The 25,040-nt window shown below is 41.8% G+C and overlaps 1 protein-coding gene across 5 annotated transcripts in view; it reads left to right on the forward strand.

Annotated features, from left to right (window-relative positions):
• Window positions 1–25,040, forward strand: part of stag2b (STAG2 cohesin complex component b) — a 151,979-nt gene that overhangs the window by 81,840 nt on the left and 45,099 nt on the right. For all 5 annotated transcript variants that reach the window (XM_078211349.1, XM_078211351.1, XM_078211353.1 and 2 more), the window contains 6 exons: window positions 5,480–5,587; window positions 7,523–7,637; window positions 8,146–8,263; window positions 17,885–17,988; window positions 19,881–19,973; window positions 24,335–24,424. In XM_078211349.1, the coding sequence (XP_078067475.1) occupies window positions 5,480–5,587; window positions 7,523–7,637; window positions 8,146–8,263; window positions 17,885–17,988; window positions 19,881–19,973; window positions 24,335–24,424 (628 nt within the window). The remainder of the gene's footprint in view (window positions 1–5,479; window positions 5,588–7,522; window positions 7,638–8,145; window positions 8,264–17,884; window positions 17,989–19,880; window positions 19,974–24,334; window positions 24,425–25,040) is intronic.

Below are 25,040 nucleotides of genomic sequence, written 5' to 3' on the forward strand. Positions count from 1 at the left end.
GTTCCAGATGACCATAGGCTGCTCTCTCCCCTTTGAGGGGGAGAGCTGACTGGTGGTGATTTCAAAGAAGGAAAACCACACCTCAAGTGAGAGGCAAGGTTGAGAAGGCAGGCCTTCATGATTCACCTCAGCTGGTACAGGAATTGAATCCGTGCTGTTGGCATTGCTCTGCATCACAAACCAGCTGTCCAGCCAACTGAGTTACATCAATCATGGATATAAAATAACAGAACCCATCCCTTTATTCATATCTCAGGACTTGATCTCACTTCAACTGTGTTGTAGCGCCTGACCCACATTACAATCCATGCACTCCGCATTGCACGCACCACATACATGCTAGATTTCTCTCTCTCTCCCAGGTCCTAAACAACTCTGCTCTTCAGACGGAGGGTCTGAAGTACTCATTGCAACCTCCTCTTGGGTATCCCACATTGCAGAACACCTGTACTTTTAAATGTATAACCACAGTTTTGAAGAGAGACATGTGCAAAATTTTACCTGCAAATTTTGTATTCATGGAAACGATGAGCTGGATATTTGTGGAGTGAAATGGCAGCCAGGAATGGATTTTTGGATTCCCAGAGCTTCCCATATTTACCAGTGCAGGATGAAGCTTTGGGTTGGTGCATGGCTCTCCATAGCTTTCATGCCAACCTACGTACCTCCACATACACATTTTCTTATATACCCTCTGTCAACCTAGGCCCCACCACCCACACTCCCATGGTGCCTTATACTCTTCATGCCAACCTATGGCACTTCCATATCTATTCACCCAGTATTCAAATGGTACAGAGCCACTGAACCTTACAATATTGTGTCAACAAAAAATTTAAAGTGGTAATTCATAACTTTCTACTTTCTTTGGAAAAATGCTTTTACTACAGTATTATAAAAGTGTCACTCATCTCGATCCTTTTCAAGTATCAATAGCTGATACTGCAACACTTGATGCATTTTATCTGGTGTAAATTAACATGGTGCAGTGAACTGAATGGGTCACAAAGAGTGAGTTGTCAATCAAGCAGTGGTTGCCCCTGAGCCCAGCTATTTGGACAGACTATGGATGTCTGTTCTCTCAGCCAAGCCTCCTCATACATTCTTGGCTAAGACATCTGTTGGTCTGTTTTGAAAAAAGCTATGCACCAGGGAAACATTGCTTGATTGACAGCTCTTTCTCTGTGCAATGGATAGAATAGATCGCAATGTTTATTTGCACAAGGTTAAGAGATGTAAAGTGCTTGTAGTGTAAGTTCTTGTTACTTTGAAAGGTCTGAATGATTGGCACTTGGCTGTAGAAATTTTTTTTTTTAACTAAAGTTATGAATTAATTACTTTTTAAAACTGACTGCATTTTAAAAATAAAATTTGTCATATATGCTGTTGGCACGAGAGGGTTCAGTGATTATGGAGGGTCTGTATGCCAGGTGAGGGTATTAGGAACCATGGAGGGTGGGCGAGGGGGAATAAGCCACGAGTTGGTATGGGAAGTGGGTGGGTGAAGGCGAGAGGGCTGTTTCTTGTATTGATTTATTGTAATTGGAAGGAAGTCTTCGAGCACTGAGGCAATCCATTCAAACAGCTTATATCAGCATCTGGTGCCCATGTAGCTGCAGGATGATGTGCTGAGCAGAGAAATTTCCCAACTCCCGCAACCCGCCTTCAGGATGAAAATCCAGCACCATTTGTACAATGGTCTATTTGAGGTTGTGCGGTTGTTTGAATCCGTGTTCGATGATCCGGCACGGATCAAACAACAGCACAACCTCAAACAGACCATCGTCCGCAGCAAACTACCCAGCCTTCAGGGGAACAGTGACCACGACATCACAACCCTGCCACATCAACATCTGCAAGACATGCCGGATCATCGACACGGATGCCATCATCTCATGTGAGAACACCATCCACCATCCACAGTACATACTCTTGCGACCCAGCCAACGTTGTCTACCTGATACGCTGCAGGAAAGGATGCCCCGAGGCATGGTATATTGGGGAGACCATGCAGAAGCTACGACAACAGATGAATGAACACCGCTCGACAATCACCAGGCAGGAGTGTTCCCTTTCAGTCGGGGAACACTTCAGCAGTCACAGGCATTCAGCCTCTGATCTTGGGGTAAGTCTTCTCCAAGGCGGCCTTCACGACACACGGACAACGCAGAATCGCTGAGCAGAAACTGACAACCAAGTTCAGCACACATGAGGACGGCCTCAACCGGGATCTTGGGTTCATGTTACACTATCTGTAACCCCCACGACTTGCCTGGGCTTGCAAAATGTCATCAGCTGTCCTGGCTGGAGACAATACACACCTCTTTTACCTGTGCTTAACCCTCTCTCCACTCATATTGTCTGTACCTTTAAAGACTTGATGACCTGTAAAGATGCACATTCCAACCATCATCTTGTAAATTGAGTTTGTGTCTGCATATACAAAGAACAAAGAAAATTACAGCACAGGAACAGGCCCTTCGGCCCTCCAAGTCTGCACCGACCATGCTGCCTGACTGAACTAAAACCCCCTACCCTTCCGGGGACCATATCCCTCTATTCCCATCTCACTCATGTACTTGTCAAGACGCCCCTTAAAAGTCACTACCGTATCCGTTTCCATTATCTCCCCCGGCAACGAGTTCCAGGCACCCACCACTCTCTGTGTAAGAAATCTGCCTCGTACATCTCCTTTAAACCTTGCCCCTCGCACCTTAAACCTATGCCCCCTAGTAATTGACTCTTCCATCCTGGGAAAAAGCTTCTGACTATCCACGCCTCTCATAACCTTGTAGACTTCTATCAGGTCTCCCCTCAACCTCCGTCGTTCCAGTGAGAACAAACCAAGTTTCTCCAACCTCTCCTCATAGCTAATGCGCTCCATACCAGACAGCATTCTGGTAAATCTTTTCTGTACCCTCTCCAAAGCCTCCACATCCTTCTGGTGATGTGGCGACCAGAATTGAACACTATATTCCAACTGCGGCCTAACTAAGGTTCTATAAAGCTGCAACATGACGTGCCAATTTTTACACTCAATGCCTCGGCCGATGAAGGCAAGCATGTCTTCACCTGCATTGCCACTTTCAGTGACCTGTGTACCTGTACACTCAGATCTCTTTGCCTATCAATACTCCTTGGGGTTCTGCCATTTACTGTATATTTCCTATCTGTTTTCGATCTTCCAAAATGCATTACCTCACATTTGTCCAGATTAAACTCCATCTGCCATCACTCCACCCAAGTCTCCAACTGATCTAGATCCTGCTGTATCCTCTGATGGTCCTCACCGCTATCCACAAATCTACCAACCTTTGCGTCGTCCGCAAACTTAGTAATCAATCCAATTACATTTTCCTCCAAATCATTTATATAAGGTCCCAACACTGATCCCTGAGGAACACCACTTGTCACAGGCCTCCATTTAGAAACGCACCCTTCCACTGCTATCCTCTGTCTTCTTTGATCGAGTCAGTTTTGTATCCACTTTGCCAGCTCACCTCTGATCCCATGGGACTTCACCTTCTGCACCAATCTGCCATGAGGGACCTTGTCAAAGGTCTTACTCAAGTCCATGTAGACGACATCCACTGCCTTACCCTCATTAATCATCTTCGTCACTTCCTCGAAAAACTCGATCAAGTTTGTGAGACACGACCTCCCCTTCACAAAACCATGTTGCTTCTCACTAATAGGTCCACTTATTTCCAAGTGGGAATAAAGCCTGTCTCGAAGAATCCTCTCCAATAATTTCCCTATCACTGATGTAAGGCTCACAGGCCTATAATTACCTGGATTATTCTTGCTCCCCTTCTTAAACAAAGGAACAACATTGACTATTCTCCAATCCTCTGGGACCTCCCCTATAGCCAGTGAGGATGCAAAGATTTCTCTCAAGGCCCCAGCAATTTCCTCCCTTGCCCCTCTCAGTATTCAGGGGTATATCCCATCAGGCCTTGGAGACTTGGCTACCTTAATGTCTATCTATATGCCCTGTTTGTGAACACAACTCCTCACTCACCTGAAGAAAGAGCGAGACTCCGAAAGCTTGTACTGCCAAATAAACCCTGTTGAACTTTAATCCGGTGTTGTGAGACTTACTGTGTCTGTACTCAACATGGGCTTCTTCCCGTTACATCTGCTTCATCTCAACTTGGCAGCACATTTTTCTATTTTCCTCTGATCTACTTATACAACTTCTCTTTTGAAAGATCTGAATTTGGTCAGTTCCACACTCCAGCTACAATTTCTCTATTGGATTTACCAGTTATCAGTGTTAAGGGTCTTTCATTTTGGATGGTCGCACAAGTGCTTGTCTAACTTGATAATTTTAAAGACCTGTTTTCAGGATATTCCCAAGTTTCATTTAGCAAAGAGAAAAAAGAACCAACCTGCATTCTTTAGTTCTCTTCCCATGCCTCATGACATATGAGACGGACAGCGCACATGATTGTATCTGTTTCTGTGGCTTGCTTTTCTTGGAATAGGTCACCAGTCTGGGCGTCACTTCGCCATCAAGCATGGATAACCAGAATCTTCTCCCATTCTTAGGCCTGCTACAGGTGTATTGGAAGGATTTACTGCCAACCTGCATTACAATTATATATATTTTTGATGTGATTTTATTCTACTTCCCTTTATTCATAATGTCGATTGTGTCAGGACTTATAAAAATAGTGAGGTTCTGTTAATTTTTAATTAACTTCTCCAACATATATTGTATTTTTAACTTTGTTTTTTTGTGCATGTCAAATGTGCCACCATGATAATAGATCAGCTAAACAAGCATATCACAAATGCATAAAATAATGGCATTTCAGCCAAAACACTCTTAACTCCCACATTATTCTATAAGGAAACAATAGTTTGGTATATTCAATGTGAGCCACAGCTCAGTTGTAGCACTTTGGTCATTTAAGTCTGAAGGTTGTGTTTTCAAACCCAACTTTAAAAACTGGTGCACATAATCTAGGCTGGCACTCAGTGCTGCCCTGTTCAAGGTGTTGTCATTTGAATGAAATGTGAAGTTAAGGCCCTGCAGTCCCTGAGGTGGATGTTACCATGTCTACCCTGTTTACCAACATTGCGATAATGATTACCTTAAATTCCTTCAATGTGAAGTGCTTGGGGGGAGAGAGCTTCAAGGATCATGATTGTTCTTGAAATCCATATTTCATATTGGCACATTTTTCATAAAATAGCACGTTCTGATTTATTGAGCAATGCCTTGAGAAGTTTCTAGTTAGCTATCTAATGTGTGCAGTTTTGAAAATAATTTGAGCAACTAAATTTCATTCAGTGAGCTATGTGCTAAAGTTTATTTTGTGTAAGATAAAATAAGAGAATGATGTGTCTAATATTTAGCTTTGGCAATATTTATTCTATTGTCGATGTAACCTAGTATCAATTTTTGACTAGAATATTGAAGAACATTTTCTTAAGTTTAGCCTTTTACATTCTTTTATTTTTCCTACTATAGGGGTAGTGATGATGTCCTTACCTCTGAGGACTGTGAAAACGTTTATCATTTGGTTTACTCTGCTCATCGACCAGTTGCTGTTGCAGCAGGGGAATTTCTTTACAAAAAGTAAGGAGCAAAATCAATTTGAAAATATGTATAAGGGAAATAATTTCAGTTTCTGGCATGTAATTGTTTTCCGAACATGTTTGATAGAATTGCAGAATAAAACTGCAGTTATAAGTTCAGTTTGATTAAATATTGTTACTGTTTAACTAAATCTTGATCATATGTTTGATTTAAAAGTTGGGAAATCACTTTCAGAACATGAGTTTCTTGTTGTATTGCACGTGCATTAAGTTGCAGGGTTACTATTTGTATTTCATGATCTCTGATTAGTTTCTTGTGTGTTTTGTTGCCTATTCTGGTTTCTTGTGTTCAGAGCTAGCAAGTACATCATTGCTTACAGATTGTGAAGTTCCAGTTAGTTCTTAAACAAGAGCATAGATTCCATATGTCCTTTGGAGAATATTTTATAATAGTTAGGCAGGTATTCATAACACACATTTTACACATGCACAGACATTTATTTGGTGATATTTTCTTCTTGCTAAAATTAACTGGTTAACAATTTTGTGGTGACGATGTGTATTGATTAAAGGCATAACTGTAAGTCTTGTTCCTTCATCTTCAGAGTTATAGTATAGCTAACTGAACTCCAAAAATACTTGCAAACATTTAGATTTGCACATTTTAAAAGTTACTAATCCATTTTATTAGTAAGATTTGTTGATCTATGGTAATTGTTTTGACGGGCTGAATTTTTCTATTGATTGATTGTTCAACAAATTGAGCTTGTTAACCCTTGTTCTTTGGATGCTGCAAGTACCCTCAGTTGCACAATATTAATTATAAAGCATATCTAACAGTGCCATGGCACCCACCAAAATTCCTACTCAAGTGCTTTACTTGTGCCAACTGATGAATTGACTTGGTTCTTCAGTGTACATTGTTGCTGAGCTCTGTGATCTTGACATTCAGCTGTTGAGCTTTTTCAGTTCTCCCAACCTGCTCCCATGTATCTCCTACCCTGCAGCTGCTTTTCCTATCAACCTTCCGCTGAACCAGCAGTTGGTTAACTTTAATATACTATTGTCTTGCTAAGATGATCTACTATACTCGTTTAATCACAGCTGGATTTGTTGAATTAACACCAGCAATTTTAAGAGCTGGTAAAACTTTACCAAGTAAAGTTTATTTATTAGTCACAAGTAAGGCTTACATTAACTCTGCAATGAAGTTACTGTGAAATTCCCCTAGTCGCCACATTCTGGTGCCTGTTCAGGTCAGTGCACCTAACCAGTATGTCTTTCAGACTGTGGGAGGAAACCGGAGCACCCGGAGGAAACCCACGCAGACATGGGGAGAATGTGCAAACTCCACATAGACAGTGACCCAAGCCAGGAGTCAAACCCGGGTCCCTGGTGTTCTGAGGCAGCAGTGCTCATCACGGTGCCACCCCCATCAGAATGGTCATCTAAGATGTCACCTTTGAGCTGCTTTGAGCAATTATTGGGGAAACCACTTGGAAGAAAATCACAATCCGAGGCTTTGTAAGCGAAAGAGCTGCCTATTTAAATGGGTTTCACTGTGCTTGAATCATTTATAATATTTGGTAAATTGTAAGAATATTTATATCCCAATCAAAGGCTTGTTCAATATGAACTCCAAGGTCTTTGGAGCAGGCCTTCATTGAGTGAGTTTTGAGAGTTGTCATTGTGAAATCTGGGTGATGTATTTAAGAGAAAAAGTATTTTATTTTTTGATCTGATCAAGTTCCACTTCAGAAACAGTATCCACAGTTTTGAAGCAGGTTTAGCAGTTACTGCACAGGTCCAGAGTGTCCTGAGTTTGCTGTTCCCTCTGTGAAGAAGGATGCCTGGTGGTAAGAAGTGTCGAAAATCTGGTTCGGTGGAAGTGGTGAATGATGGAATGTAAATTGAAACACAATTCTTTTTAAACCTTTTAATTTTTTGGTGCTGTTTTGATGTTTTTACTTCTAAGGCTTTTCAGTCAGAAAGATCCTGATTCTGATGAAGGGACAGTAAAAAGAAAAGGAAGACAAAGTCCAAATGCAAAGCTTATCAAGACACTGGTATTTTTCTTCCTAGAGAGTGAGGTAGGTTGTTAATTACATCTCAACTTGAAACATCAAGTTTGTTTCCCTCAATGGATACTGTGTGACCTGCTGAGTATTTACAATATTTTTGTTTCCTTTCATGCCATCCAAAATTTGCTTCAAACTTTGGAACATGCAAAATAAAATCACTTCTTTACCAGAACAGCACTTGTTAAGTTATAGTAGTTAAATTCAGCAGTGTAATCATAAATTTCAGCAATAGTTCTTATAGGAATATTAATGAGAAGCAATGACAGCTTTTTTGTGCTGAGGTTCTTTAACGGGAAACATTCTGTTACTTAGAGCACCAAGAATTAAGCTTCTGTTGACTTGCATTTTAATGTAAATTAAGCAGGGAAAGGAGAATTAAATGGAAGCTCAGTTACATTATCAGAGATGATGCATTTGTCCACAAAATCTTAGTATTATTGCTTCCTCTGCTGAATTTATATCGCGCTGAAATCTTTCAGCTGATGTAATCATTTTATTTTCATTTTTCAATTGATAGCTGCACGAGCATGCTGCTTACCTTGTGGATAGCATGTGGGATTGTGCAACGGATTTGCTCAAAGATTGGGAATGTATGGCTAGCCTCCTTTTGGAAGAACCACTCAATGGGGAAGAAGGTAAAGTATGCACTTAAATCACTTTGTGAAACTTCACATTTGTATATAAATTTTGAACAGTGAAATTGAATTGTGAAAAATGTATTTGAAATAAGTCAGAAAAAATAAATACTTGAATCTGAAAAATAATTCAGCGATGACTCAAATGCACTCGTGCTACAATCGAAAGAAGAACCACTACCTCTCCTGATGGCCTGATTTGTAATTGTATTAAGTAAAGTAATTTTGATTTGTATGAACCAGAAAGGCTTCAGGTACATATCATGATTTCATGTGGGTTAGTGATGGGGCTGGAGTTTGTGACCTTGGAATCCTGTGGATTAGGGAGCAGATTAATTTGATGTGACTTCATGCTGCTGATTACCAATCAATTAACTCCTGTCAGGAAACACAGATATGAGGATAAAGGTTACCTTTGTTGCTCTATCCATACAACTGATTAATCAGTTGCCATTTACCAGCAAAGTACACACAGTTTGTTCCCTATATAGGCCAGCGTGCATGTTCCAAAACAAATGTAAAGAATTTTGGATAAGATGCAGCAAAGCTCCTGCCACCTAATTTATTGTCTACAGTATGCAAAAAATAGGGCTGGGATAAATGTGGAAAGGTGGGGTTGCTGATCCAAACTTAAACCCTCGAATATCTTTGCCCAGTAACCTTAGCTCAGTTGGCTGGGTGGCTGGTTTGTGCTGGAGAGCAATGCTAACAGTGCGGGTTCATTTCCTGTACCTGCTGAGGTTATTCGTGAAGGCCCTGCCTTCTCAACCTTGCCCCTCGCCTGAGGTGTGGTATTCCTCAAGTTAAAATCACCACCAGTCACCACTTATCACCACCCCTTTGAGAGGGAGAGCAGCCTATGGTCATCTGGGACTATGACGACTTTATCTTTACCTTTGTATCAGAAATATCATTTTATTAAATGTTATTTTAAACTTTTATACAGGCATCTTGTTGTGGTATATTAGAACAGTTGTGATATGATGAAATCCGGAAGTTAGAAGTAATGATGCAGCCATAATCAGCTGTATCAGCTCAAAAATTTAAATGGAATAAATGAACTAAATATGGAGTATAAAACTGGTTTTGGTAATGGTCGCCATCAAACTTCAGATGTTGTGAAAACTAAACTGATGCACAATTCTGTCATCCTTAGCTGGTCTGTGCCAAAATAATATGGCTGACTCTTAACTGCCCTCTGAAGTAGTTGAGCATGCTGCTAAGTTATATTCAAGAAAATGGCCTCAGCATAGCCTTCTCTTTAGCAATTAGAGATGGGCAATAAATGCTGCCTTTCCTAGTGAAGAGCACTTGTCATGCATGAATTAAAATTGTAAGGTGCATCTCATTTTCGTAAAGGAAGATTACAGCTAAAACAAAATTATTTTTCGTGTACTCTAATATTCCTCACTCAGTACATTTCACAGGGGCAGCTTTCTAAGTGCTGTTAATTTTTTTCTGGCAGTGGGGGCGGGGAGGGCAGTCGGGGGTAGTGTTGGTAGAGTCAGCAAGTAATTTTCACGTTCTGATTTATAGTGTGCACTGGAATAAACCTAAACCTTTTCCATTTATCTCCTGACTCAACAATTATTGATTTTGTCACATGGCATCACCAGTATCCCAAGTCAAGAACAACTTGTATTTTTATAGTGCCTTTTGCATTGTAAAATGTTGCAAGGTGCTTCACAAGTGCGAAGTAAATTTTAAAAGTTGGCACTTGTTATTTTTTCATGCAATTTGAGCATGACTGACAAGACCTGCAATTATTGCTCATGTTTGATTGTCTCTGAGAAGGTGGTGGTGAACCGCTGCCTTAAATTGTTGCAATCCATCTGCTGCAGATATACTCTCAGTGCTATTGGGAAGGGCAGTTTAGGAGTTTGGACCAATGACCTCAAAAAATGGGGAGTTGTTTTGAGAAGAAATTTCAGGTGGTTGTGTTTCTATGCGTCCGTTGCCCTTCTCTTTCCAGATGGTAGAAATTGGAGGTTTGGAAGATACTGTTGAAGGAACCTTGCCAGCTTATTGCAGTGTATCTTGTAGCTGGTGTACACTGCTGCCACTGCACGTGGTTGAGGGAGTGAATGTTTAATATGGATTGAGTGCCAGTCAGGTGGGCTGTTTTGTCCTGAATGGTATTGAGCTTCTTGAGAGTTGTTGCAATTGCACTCATCCAGACGAGTTGAAAGTATTCCATCACACAAAGGAGAAACAAAGGAGAGGGTAGCTCCAGGTGATCGATGTGGATGTTCTGTTTGTGGTCGGGTCAAATTGATTGCAGAGGTTGTGTGAATAGTCTGGTCTAGCCTCGGACGAGGGAAGAGGATATAGTTAGTGACGAGGAAAATAAGTTTGTCGTGTGGTCTGAAGACAATATATGTGCAATAAGGTATAATTATGACACAGGCCGAAGGGCCGGTTTCCATTCTGTAAACCTCTGACTCTATATCCCTTTGCAGACTTCCAGCATCCCCTGCACACTTTGCTCTGCCACTCATCTTAGTGTCATCTGCGAATTTTGACACACTACACTTAGGGCCCTATTTTACCCAAGATTCGTGCCCGAAATCGCGTTAAAGTCTGGCGTCGGGCCTTTAATGCGATCTGCACCTGAATCCGAGCAGATCGCGGCTTTACCGACACCCGATTTGGGCGCGGGTCCGGTCCGTGCCTGAATCGGGCGGCCCGACGATTTAAATGCATTAGCATGCATTTAAATCGACTTAATGAACCGCGCGCCCAACTGTACCGTCAAATCACACTTTACCGTCTTCTGGTCCGTTCTGGATCAGCGCTGTAAGCGACCTGCCGAATAAAAATTCGAAGCGGATTTCTATTCTGCAAGGGAACCTCTGAAGCCCTCTCTGCCCTTGTGAAGTGACCATCCTTCGCAGACCACCCCGGCAGAGACCCCCCCCCCCCCCCCCCCCCCCCCCCCCGGGGCTGGGAGGCAAGTCCCCCTCGGCAGAGCACACTCCCAACCTACCTCGATTGCTGATCTCCCTCCACCATCCATCCGACCTGCTGTCCTTCGAGAGCCTGCACCACCTTCCTGGCCTTCAGCTGGCGTCTGCCGGAGGGGTGCGGCTCAGATGGATCTCTGGTTGGGAAGGGAGGATGCACTTGGGAGAATCTTGCAAACTGAAACTGAAAATAATGTAGCATCATCATTGTGCTGCATAATTATCTATGGGAAAGGTAATTAAACTACAGTGTCCGAGTGAGCAATTAACTGGATTGTTGATGCTCAAGTATTCAGAGTCATGTGGTGAACCTGGAAGAACTGTCCCCGTGGTGGAACTTGGTTGGAAATACGATTCAAGGAGATGACTGAATCTGGGAAATCAACCATAGTGAAAAGAAGTTTGTATTGGCAACTCTTCTCTCACATTCCATGGTAGATGTGCCCCTACCGTAAGGTGCCTCACGGGAGATTGCTGAGTAAAATAAGGGCCCATGGTATTCGAGGCAAGGTACTAACATGGATTGACGATTGGCTGTCAGACAGAAGGCAGAGTTGGGATAAAAGGTTCTTTCTCAGAATGGCAACCGGTGACAAGTGGTGTCCCGCAGGGTTCAGTGTTGGGGCCACAGCTGTTCTCTTTATATATTAACGATCTAGATGACGGGACTGGGGGCATTCTGGCCAAGTTTGCCGATGATACAAAGATAGGTGGAGGGGCAGGTAGTATTGAGGAGGTGGGGAGGCTGCAGAAAGATTTAGACAGTTTAGGAGAGTGGTCCAAGAAGTGGCTGATGAAATTCAACGTGGGCAAGTGCGAGGTCTTGCACTTTGGAAAAAAGAATAGAGGCATGGACTATTTTCTAAACGGTGACAAAATTCATAATGCTAAAGTGCAAAGGGACTTGGGAGTCCTAGTCCAGGATTCTCTAAAGGTAAACTTGCAGGTTGAGTCCGTAATTAAGAAAGCAAATGTAATGTTGTCATTTATCTCAAGAGGCTTGGAATACAAAAGCAGGGATGTACTTCTGAGGCTTTATAAAGCACTGGTTAGGCCCCATTTGAAGTACTGTGAGCAATTTTGGGCCCCACACCTCAGGAAGGACATACTGGCACTGGAGCGGGTCCAGCGGAGATTCACACGGATGATCCCAGGAATGGTAGGCCTGACATACGATGAACGTCTGAGGATCGTGGGATTATATTCATTGGAGTTGAGGAGGTTGAGGGGAGATCTAATAGAAACTTACAAGATAATGAACGGCTTAGATAGGATGGACGTAGGGAAGTTGTTTCCATTAGCAGGGGAGACTAGGACGCGGGGGCACAGCCTTAGAATAAAAGGGAGTCACTTTAGAACAGAGATGAGGAGAAATTTCTTCAACCAGAGAGTGGTAGGTCTGTGGAATTCATTGCCACAGAGGGCTGTGGAGGCCGAGACGTTAAGCGTCTTCAAGACAGAAATTGATAAATTCTTGATTTCTCGAGGAATTAAGGGCTATGGGGAGAGAGCGGGTAAATGGAGTTGAAATCAACCATGATTGAATGGTGGAGTGGACTCGATGGGCCGAATGGCCTTACTTCCGCTCCTTTGTCTTATGGTCTTATGAATGTGATTTGCATGGGCAACGTTGGGTGCAGGAACTAAAAACCTGACAGTCAAAAATTTGGGAAAATATTTCAAAATATGGATGGGGGGATATATATTTTGAAATATTTCCCCAAATTTTTGACTGTCAGGTTGTTAGTTCCTGCGATTATAATTTTGACATGATCTTCCAAAGGGAATTCGTCTAATTCTGTGCAATGTTCAGATGAAAACAAGATGAAAGAAAGGTTCGAAGGCTGCTCCAGAGGCAGATTCGCTGCACCCAACGTTGCCCATGCAAATCACATTCATAAGTAGGAGCACATCTGCCATGGAATGTGAGAGAAGAGTTGCCAATACAAACTTCTTTTCACTGTGATTGGTTTCCCAGATTTAGTAATCTCCTTGAATCTTATTTCCAACCAAGTTCCACCACGGGGACAATTCTGCCAAGTTCACCACAGGACTCTGAATATTTGAGCATCAACAATCCAGTTACAGATCACAAATGTATTATACAGGTCACTAATTTCTCACTAGGACACTGTAGTTTAATTACCTTTCCCATAGATAACTAAGCAGCACAAAGAAGATGCTACATTATTTTCAGTTTGCAAGATTCTCCCAAGTCCACCAACCCGCTCTCTCGGCTGTTTTTTTCTTTCACACCCGGGCGCGCTGCTTCGGATTTTTTTCCAACTGCGCATGCGCAGTTCAGAGCTCTGATCGTTCCGGCGGCGCTAAGCCCCGTCCAGTGCGCGGATCGGACCGGAGTCGGCAAAAAGCGTATGGACGTGCTGCAAAGAGGATTCCGGCTCGGATCTGCATTATGCCCGGATCCGGCCCTCAGACTCCAAATGGTAAAATTCCCCCCTTGATCCCCAACTCCAAATCATCTCTGTAAATCGTAAACAATTGCGGTCCCAACACTGATCCCTCAGGCACACCACTAGTCACTGATGGCCAACCAGGAAAACACCCGTTTACCCCCACTCTTTGCTTTCTGTTAGTTAACTGATCCTCTATCCATGCTAATACATTACCCATAACACCGTGCACCTTTATCTTATGTAGCAGTCTTTGGTGCGGCACCTTGTCAAATGCCTTCTGGAAATCCAGATAAACCACATCCACAGGTTCCCCATTGTCCATTGCACATGTAATGTTCTCAAAGAATTCCACCAAATTAGTCAAACATGACCTTCCCTTCATGAACCCATGCTGTGTCTTACCAATGGGACAATTTATATCCAGATGTCTCGCTATTTCTTCCTTGATGATAGATTCAAGCATTTTCCCTATTACAGAAGTTAAGCTAACCGGCCTATAGTTTATCCGCCTTTTGTCTATCTACTTTTTTAAACAGTGGTGTCACATTTGCTGTTTTCCAATCTGCGGGAACCACCCCAGAGTCCAGTGAATTTTGATAAATTACCAGTAGTGCATTTGCTATTTCTCCCGCCATCTCTTTTAGTACCTGGGATACATTCCATCAGGACCAAGATACTTGTCTACCTTTAGCCCCATTAACTTGCTCAACACTACCTCTTTCATGATAATAGTTTCTAGGTCCTCACCTGCCATAGCCTTCCTGTCATCAATTTTTGGCATGTTATTTGTGTCTTCCACTGTGAGGACCGACACACAATACCCGTTCAATGCCTCAGCCATTTTCTCATTTCCAGTTATTACATCCCCCTTCTCATCCTCTCAAGGACCAGTGTTTACTTTAGCCACACTTTTTCGTTTTATATATTTGTAGAAACTTTTGCTATCTGTTTTTATATTCTGAGCTAGTTTACTTTTATAATTCATCTTTCTTTTCTTTATAGCTTTTTTCGTGGCTTTCTGTTGACCGTTAAAGATTTCCCAATCCTCTAGGTTCCCACTAATCTTTGCCACTTTGTATGCATTTTCTTTCAATTTGATACCCTCCTTTATTTCCTTAGATATCCATGGCTGATTATCTCTTTTTCTACAGTCCTTCCTTATCATTGGTATGTAAGTTTGCTGAGCACTGTGAAAGATCACTTTGAAAGTCCTCCACTGTTCCTCAATTGTCCCACCATAAAGTTTTTGCTCCCAGTCTACCTTAGCCAACAACCCCACCTCATCCCTTTGTAGTTTCCTTTGTTTAAGCACAAGACACTGGTATTGGATTTTACCTTCTCACTTTCCATCTGTATTTTAAATTCAACCATACTGTGATCGCTTCTTCCGAGAGGTTAGGTGCATTGGCCATGCTAAATTCTCCCTCAGTGTACCCGAACAGGTGCCGGAGTGTGGCGATTGGGGGATTTTCACAGTAACTTCATTGCAGTATTAATGTCAGCCTACTTGTGACACAAACAAATAAATAGAAGCCTGATAACACTGAAGTCATGCATATTGGTCCAGAGAGCATTTGGTGAGATCATTGTACATGTGGAAACTGATGTCATATTTTGGATTATGTTTGAGGGGCAACACACCGATGAGAAATAGGAAGAGGCCACAGATCGTTGAGAAACTCCAGAGGTAACATCAGGGATGGAAGAGAATTGAATGTAGAAGATTCACTGCCTGTAACAGAATATGCGGGCTTACATAGTCCCACTCGGCTGGTAAATGAATGTATTGTCGGAGAATGGTGTGGTCAGCTGTGTCAAAGGGCTGCAGACAAAATGAGAACCATGAGGAAGGATAATGCAACATTGTCACAGGCATGGAGGATGTGATTTGTGACTGAACACGAATTTGGTGCTGTGGTGGGGTGGAAATAAGATTGGGTTAATTCAATCATGGAGTTGTGGGAAAGAATTGGGAGGTGATACCATGTTCAAGAAGGTTGGAGATGGGTGGCAATTTACAGACCTGGGCAGGTCAAGGGTATTTATTTTTAATGGAGATGACGTGGTGACAGATTTACAAGAATGGCATGTTACTCGAACAGAGGGAACTGTTTGCAACATCAGCTAACATTGGGACCAGAAAAGGAAGTTTGCAGATTAATAGGAATAAGGCACAGAGGGCAGCAGGAGTATCTTGTGGAAAGATGAGATCAGCGAAGGCATCAAGAGAGACAGAGAAACTAGAGAAAGCGAAGGATGACGGGCAGCAAAACATTGGGGGAAGATTGGTTCAATGAACAATGGAGGAATGTTAGCAGTTGTACCTGAAGAATTGGCCTTGATTTTTGTGACAAAGCTGATCATTTGTGGTTGGAGATGAGGGTGCAGGGGATGAGGAAACTCTTAAGATAGCTGGTAGATAAGCCAGAGGTTACTTCTGCATTCCAGGCTGATCTTGAAGTTGAGAAATGTTACAAATTCTACTTCAGGTTTCTTACTTAATGCTCTGGCATGTCAACGATAGAATTTAACAAAAAGTCGCTTCTTATTTATTTTCAATTATGTAAATATAATTGCAATGTGGAGGAAAAACTTTAGGGGGCTCCTTACCCACTATGTCCTGAATGGGTTATCAAATCCAAACTGGACGAATTGTACCCGTTATTTCCAAACATTTTAAAAATCGTTCTGCTGACTGTCGAGCACTAAATAAGTTTGGGAATCTCAATGCAGCTCTTAAGAAGTCTGACTTCACTACTCAAAGTGTCATAATATGGCAGCCATCTTACTCAGAGCAAAAATGTGTTTTGTGCGAAAATTTGCTTTGGTTTGGATCACTGTTCTGGTTTGGTATTTAAGATCTATATCGGGGAAAAGAAAGGCATGCTTTTAGCTCTGCTGTCTGGAAATCCTTTGATGTTGACATCAATGCTCCTACTCACCTGCATGCTGTACCTGGAATTTACTGCACAGGTGTTGGTCTGTAACATGTGTAGCTTTGCAAAATGTTTTGAAGTGACCATGCACTGAAAAAAGTTGCTTCAAACTTGCTGTACACAGCAACATTTCAAGGAAACATTGGTTATCACGCCAATTTTTAAAAATGGAAGTATTCAATTTACCCATCTGCATTTGACTTGCACTTTTCTTTTAGTAGCAATGCAGAGAGCACTTTACAGGGGTATGGGAAATGACAGGACAGGAGGATGTTAGGAGAGTTTGGAAGAGATGAGCAAGTACATGTGGTTTTTGGAGTTAACCACAGGTAACAAGCCTCTCGTGAAAAGTTGAAGTTTATTTATTAGTCACAAGTAAGGCTTACATCAACACTGCAATGAAGTTACTGTGAAATTCCCCTCATTGCCACAGTCCGGCGCCTATTCGGGTCAATGCACCTAACCAGAAAAATCTGCTCCAACTTCAGAGCAGATGTGTGGTTTCTTAGATTATTGAGGCCATCAATTCAGAATAAGTAACCATCTGCTAAAAAAAGAAAATCCATCAGGATTTGTAAAGTGAGCTCCAAGCAATAATTGGACTATTGTGACAATTTGAAAGTAAAATTCCCTTTTGACCTGGAGAAAATGGATTTAGCTGAATGTCACCTTTCCATTCCATAATTCTTAATCAAGTTAAAGCATTACTGTTCAAGCTGTAATGCAGGTAAGAGGACTCTGACAGGTCGAATGTTGTTTGATAATTGCTCCCATGAAGCACCTTGGGATGTTTTACTGGGACTTGTCCATGGTAATGTTTTCATTACAATAAAAAATAATTTATTTTGTTATGAAAATATTTCTAAGTTTGACTAATTTTCTAGATTTTATGATTTTAATATTTAGTCGGCCTGAAATGTGAGAAACGTATCCTCCAAATCTAATCTGGATCAGTTCTGGTTTGTTACGTTTCATTAGAAACTTGTGAATTTGACTGCTGGTAGTGTATTTGAGTACTTGTTTCTGGTGACCCTTGCTAAATGCTATTTAATATTCAGCAGACAGGTAAGCACATTGTCTCTCATATACTTTCTACAGGTTTCACAGAGCTGCATAAAGGACATTGGCAAGATTTAATGACAATCTTGTTCCTCGTTCATGTAGCATTATTGGTACAGGTTGTGTAATGTCATCTAACTGTTGAAATGGCAATCATTTAATGTTGGGTCCACTCAAAATTAGTTGAGGAAAATACTGTGTAATTCACCGCTAGGAAAGACTGACACTGCATTTTTTCCTCCTCAGTACTGACTGATCGTCAGGAGAGTGCACTTATTGAAATTATGCTGTGCACAATACGGCAAACGGTGGAGTGCCATCCTCCTGTTGGCAGAGGTTCAGGTAGAAAGGTATGAAATTTCAATAGCAATAGCTAAGATGCTCACATGTTTGTGGTCAGTGAAGTACAATTGAGGTACACATGCAATTTGTATATTTTATTCACTTGAGACTTAGTATAGCTAGATAACGCATTTTGTTGAGTTCTTACTCTCACCTTCACCTCTCTCAACTGCTTAAGTGTTAGTTATCTGCTGCTTGTCCAGCAGTCAGTGCTCGATGAGCTGGAATTTCTTGCAACTAAACATTGGGAAGATCAAAGCCATTGTCTTTGGTCCCTGCTACAAACACTGTTCCCTAGCCATCACTGTCCCTGGCAACATGTTTGTGTTCGCATCCAACCTTGGAGACATATTGACCTTGGGACAAATTCTCAAACTACGCGTTCAGGCCATCAGTAAGACTGACTATTTCCACCTCTGTAACAATGCCTGACTCCTGCCCTCCCTCAGATCATCTATTGCTGAAACTTCATCCATGGCTGTTTCACCTCTCTGCTTAGGGGTTTTAAGATTAGCTTCGGGGTTTTAAAAAAAAAGGGCAGCATGGACAAGTTGAGCGGAAGGGCCTGTTTCCATGCTGTTAACCTCTATGACTCTCAATTTGCCTATTCCTCTACGGTCATGGCCATCCTTTCTCTATCCCCTCTACCATTCTATCCTTTATAAACTCGAGGTCATCCAAAACTTTTGCCTTTGTCCAAACTCTCACCAATTTCTCCTCGCCGATAACCCTGTGCTCAGTAACCTACATTGACACACCGTACAGCAGTGTCTCAGTTTTAACACCCTCATCCTTGTTTTGAATTCCCTGTTTTGTGCTGTAATCTCTTCCAGTCCTACAACCTCTCGAGATACCCTCCAATTCTGGCCTCTTGAGCATTCTTAATTTTAATTACTCCACAATTGATGGCTGCTGCTTTGGCTGCCAAGGTCTGACGTTCTAAGACACTGGCGGCCTTCTCTTCCTTAGCCTTTTTGCCCCTCTTCTTTTCTCATGCTTCTTAACATGTGCCTTTTTGACCAAGCAGTTTGGTCATCTGCCCTAATATCGCTTGATTTGACTTTCTCAGAATTTATTTGCAATTCTCCTGTGAAGTGCCTTGGGGCATCTTGCTATTATAATATAGGCTTATTTACCAATAAGCAGGTATGTACCTGCTATATAAATACAGGTTCCTGTTGTTTGTTCTTCAAACTTCGAAAATATTTTGAACTGTACGACTTTGGGGGCATAGCTGTCTGATGGGAGCAATCTGAAATTAAGTGCATCATCAAAGGCAAAATCACCACAACATTGAAGCTGATGGATAACTTTTACTCCTTTAAATACTGTGCTATTACTACAAGTTTAATGACATCACTATTTCATCATTATAATTCAAATGGGTAAAACCTATTTTTCATTGGCTTTGCAAGGTAAGTTATTCTACATCCTTTGGTTTATAACTAGGCAAAGAACAATATTTTGGATACTTTGATTTTATTGACCCTTGTGAAATGTACCTTGTATATTTTTATACTTCAGAGACAAGCAAACACTTTGTTTACTTAATTCTAATTCCACATCTTATTGAACAATTTTATTGGCTCTTGGAATAAATGCTGGAAAATAAGACATGGTTGAACTGAAGTACTTAAGGAGTGAAAATGTTTTCCATATGTGTATAATGGGTGTGGTGTGACATGAGATGCACAAAGAGGGTTTCATCTTTGAGAGATAAAGGGAAATGTATCACTCTTTCCGAGCAATATTTCTGTACCTTCTGTAACCTGCAATTTTTTTCTTGTGTACATTTTTGGTGATTAGGAGTCTTCAGGTAAATAACTAGAGAGGAGGAGGTAAATAAAATAAGAGTATGCATGTTTGCATCCTTTAAGTCTGCATTTTTGCTATGTGACAGGTATTGACTGCAAAAGAGAAAAAAACTCAGTTGGATGACCGGACCAGAATTACAGAACAATTTTCTACGATTCTTCCACAGCTTTTATCAAAGGTACTGCAATTTTAATACTTTTTGAGGTCTTCATTGCACTACAATGCCCCTGGACATAAACACTTGCTCTTCGGTTGTTCTAATGCAATATACCAGAGGCATGCATGTTCTAGATCTTATAACCTTGCAACCATCTTTGTGCATTTTACGTACAAATGTATTTGTTTGTGTTATCAAACTGGACACTAGATTTCACAAAATCCATTGCAGGTTGGTATCTCTGTCCTGTTCTACATTCAACTGCCTACAGCGTTGGAAACTATAAAGAATTAATCTCTATTCCATATTTCACACTTACTGTAGAGGGCCCAAAATATATAGAACGAAGATTTTTGCTGCTGGATAATAGGAAAGGAGAGATTTTTGCAGTTGAAAGCCCCAGGCTCCCATATGCAGTAGATATGAGAAGTCCATTAAAATCTTACTCTGGACATAGAATGTCTTGCATGTATAAACTGTCAGCTTGGTAACACTCTTGGCCCTGAATTCCTTTCAGGAATTTGCTTGGTTAACAAGTGAGTATTAGTTTGAAGTTTATTTACTCGTGTCACAAGTAGGCTTACATTAACATTGCAATGAAGATATTGTGATAATCCCCTGGAGAGAATTTAGCATGGCCAGTGCACCTAACCAGCACATCTTTCAGATTGTGGGAGGAAATCGGAACACCTGGAAGAAACCCACGCAGACATGGGGAGATCGTACAGACTCCGCACACAGTGCCAAGCCGGGAATTGAACCCGGGTCCCTGACGCTGAGGCAGCAGAGTTAACCACTTTGCCACCTTGCTGCCCTTACCAAGTTTCCGATCATTGGTTAAACCAAGCAATTTTTTAATGTGGGCATCCCCATTAAAGCCAGCATTTGTTGCCCGTTCCTAATTGTCCTTGAGAGCGGTTAAGAGTCAATCATATTGATGTGGGTCTGGAGTCATTGTCAGCCAGACCAGGTAAGGACGGCAGATTTCGTTCCCCAAATTAATGAACCAGATTTTTTTCCTGACAATTGATAATAACCTCATGGATACTGTTACTGAGACTAGCTTTCAAATCCAGATTTTTATGAAGTAAATTTAAATTCCAACGGCTGACATGGTGGGATTTGAACCCCTGTCCTTAGAATGTTTTCCTGGATCTCCGGATTACTAGTCAAGTGATGTTATCATGACCCCACCATCTCCACTTATCTGTCTACTGAAGGAGCTGTTAAGGATCCCTTGATGTAGTGACTGCACTTCAAAATACTTTGATGTATATGAAGTGAATTTGTTAAATGTTCAGCAGTTTGGGACTTTCTATGAAATCTAATAAGCCGCTGTATAAATATGAGCTTGTGCTCATTCTTTTGTTTTTATCTGTAATGGAGAATGAGTAGCCAGAAGGATATTGCTTCATTGTATTGCATACCAATTATTCAAAGTAATAATGGAGCAAAGATTGATGTGGTCAACAATGGAAGTAATGCAAGAAATTAAGGGCCAGCTAAAAATGTAGGTGGCTTTTGGACAAAGGCAAAAACAAAAATTGGAGAATGATGGCTAAAACCCCAGTCATAAAGTCTAAAATAGTAAATGAGTTTAGAATAGCATCAATAGATAAGCTCGGAACCGGATTTTGGGGTCAAAGTGAAAATATCAGTGTTACTGGAACAGCCCTTTACCCACAACTCTCAAAAAGGTTAGAATACAAAGGTGTGCTGGTTGCTACATTTGGACAGACTCTGGTTTGATCCTGTATGGAATAATACATTTAATTCTGGGTACTGCACCACAGGAGCATGTATTAACCTTGGGTGAGGTGCAGCCTAGATTCATCAGAATTCTAGTGGAGCTAAAAAGGTTAACAAAGAACAATACAGCACAGGAACAGGCCCTTCGGCCCTCCAAGCCCGCGCCGCTCCCCGGTCCAGGATTGAATCCTGAATCCAGGATCCCCGCCCAATTTTCCAGCCTATCTACATACCAATATCCTATCCACCGAGCTGTCCCCCACAGCTACGATGCTTTGTTCATTACAACCTATTAACTCACCCCCACCCCCCCATTCCAGACCATGTGATCTCCAGGGAGAGGCGAAAACCCAGAGTGAAAAACCCCAGGGCCAATATGGGGAAAAAAAAATCTGGGAAATTCCTCTCCGACCCCCTGAGGCGATCGAAACGAGTCCAGGAGATCACAATGGCCCTGATCGGAAAATGCTTCCCAACCCTAGTCATTTCCACTTCCACGAGAAACAAGGAACAATTAGCCCGCGCCGCTCCCTGGTCCAAACTAGACCACTCTTTTGTATCCCTCCATTCCCACTCTGTTCATATAGCTGTCTAGATAAGTCTTAAACGTTCCCAGTGTGTCCGCCTCCACCACCTTGCCCGGCAACACATTCCAGGCCCCCATGACCCTCTGTGTGAAATATGTCCTTCTGATATCTGTGTTAAACCTCCCCCCCCCTTCACCTTGAACCTATGACCCCTCGTGAACGTCACCACCGACCCGGGGAAAAGCTTCCCACCGTTCACCCTATCTATGCCTTTCATAATTTTATACACCTCTATTAAGTCTCCCCTCATCCTCCGTCTTTCCAAGGAGAACAACCCCAGTTTCCCCAATCTCTCCTCATAACCAAGCCCCTCCATACCAGGCAACATCCTGGTAAACCTCCTCTGTACTCTCTCCAAAGCCTCCATGTCCTTCTGGTAGTGTGGCGACCAAAACTGGACGCAGTATTCCAAATGCGGCCGAACCAACGTTCTATACATCTGCAACATCAGACCCCAACTTTTATACTCTATGCCCCGTCCTATAAAGGCAAGCATGCCATATGCCTTCTTCACCACCTTCTCCACCTGTGACGTCACCTTCAAAGATCTGTGGACTTGCACACCCAGGTCCCTCTGCGTCTCTACACCCTTTATGGTTCTTCCATTTATCGTGTAGCTCCTCCTTACATTATTCCCACCAAAATGCATCACTTCGTATTTATCAGGATTGAACTCCATCTGCCATGACCATTGAGTGTGGAAGATTAATGGATTATCTGGTTAAGTTGCTCTTTCAGAGAGTCGATGCAGACTCGATAGGCCAAATGGCGGCGGCCTCCTGCACTGCAGGGATTCTGTAGTTGTACAGTCAGTTAAAATTTCAAAACCATGAATGACAGATTTCGATGAGGCAAGGATTTCAGAACCAATTTGTGTCAATCAGCCATAAAATAATGAAATAGGCTCGAGAGGCTGAATGACTCGCAGCCATCCCTATGAAAAGGGCAGGAAAATTGAATTAAAATTGATAGCTGTGAATGAAGTATTGGTTAGATGGCCAAATGGATATCTTATATCCGTAGTTTCTGTGGAGTGTTCAAGTTTACCAGATTGAAACCCCAATGAGAGAGCTTAATTCATGAGACACGAGAAGTTTCAAAACTGAAATGGTTGAGCTAAATGAATCCCAAGAGCCCAAGCATCTTTGTGTTGTGCAAACAATATTGTTTTACTCCATTAGTTTCTCTGTACTATGCACCTTACTCCAGCCCAAACTAAGGAAGTGAGAAACTTGCCCCCTGTCATTGCTGCTTTTAACCAGGTGAAAAGTACGCAAGTATGTCATGGGATGATTGACCCTTCAGTTTTCTCTTCCAGTTGAGAAGTGTCTTTCCTTTGCCTTTTATATTTCTCCACAAGTTATTAAATGCATGAGAATAATTCCATGATCTGGTTGATGTATTTTAATCTCAAAAGCATGTTCTTCTGAATCTTGTATTTACCCATACCATTATTCCCATCCTTAACCAATGTCATTTCTGACATCGTCACTCGCGATACCATCCATGACACTGTGTTGTGTGGCCCAATCTGTTCTGTCTGGTGAGAGTAAATCCGGTGTTCTGGGTGAATTGCATTTTTGTATGCACTTTGTGAGCAACAAGGTGCCACAACTGTCATTAAGAGCATTGCTTAAAGGAGACATTTTAACAGTGCTCCAGGAGAATTCCCTACTTGTCTTTGAATAGTACATTAGGATCTTTTATCTCTACCTGAGGGGGCAGATAAGACGTCAGTATATTTACTCGAAACATCTCGGAACATGCAACACTTCCTCGTTGTTGTTCTGAAGTATCAGCTGAGATTATATGCTCATGTCCGAGAATGGAATCCACAGCCTTCTGACTTGAAGGTGGAATGCTGTCAGTGAGACGAAGCTGACACCCTGAGCTAAGGAACCCTGAACTTTTGTCTAAAAACGGTTTAATTTTCTGTTGTGTTCATACTCTTTACAGTCATGTTTATTTTGTTGATCATTAATTGAATTAGTTATTTGGATATGAATATTTGTTTTACACTATCTTTTCTCCCCCACCTTTGAGCAGTATGCTGTTGATGCAGAGAAAGTGACGAACCTTTTACAGTTACCACTGTTTTTTGACTTGGAGATTTATACAACTGGTCGACTAGAAAAGGTGAAAAATGCATTATTTTTAACCACTGGTATAGTAGCGTTGTGATTTAGAATCCTTCTAAAATTTTTAGTTAAGCTTTTTGTAAAGATAAATTTTATATTTTTATTGATCTTCTAATATACATAGGAATAGCTCCTGTGCCTTCAATGCTATAATTTTGAAAGGAAATGTAATGAAATGTAATGCGAGGGGGATAGAATATAAAAGCAGGGATGTCTTGATGCACCTGTACAGGGCATTGGTGAGGCCGCAGCTGGAATACTGTGTGCAGTATTGGTCCACTTATATGAGGAAGGATATATTGGCATTGGAGGGAGTGCAGAGAAGGTTCACCAGGTTGATACCGGAGATGAGGGGTTTGGATTATGAGGAGAGGCTGAGGAGATTGGGTTTGTACTCGTTGGAGTTTAGAAGGTTGAGGGGGGATCTTATGGAGACTTATAAGATAATGCGGGGGCTGGATAGGGTGGAGGCGGAGAGATTCTTTCCACTTAGTAAGGAAGTTAAAACTAGAGGACACAGCCTCAAAATAAAGGGGGGTCGGTTTAAGACAGAGTTGAGGAGGAACTTCTTCTCCCAGAGGGTGGTGAATCTCTGGAATTCTCTGCCCACTGAG

The sequence above is a fragment of the Mustelus asterias genome, chromosome 4 (assembly GCF_964213995.1).
Source record: "Mustelus asterias chromosome 4, sMusAst1.hap1.1, whole genome shotgun sequence".
In the NCBI taxonomy this organism is placed as follows: Eukaryota; Metazoa; Chordata; class Chondrichthyes; order Carcharhiniformes; family Triakidae; genus Mustelus; species Mustelus asterias.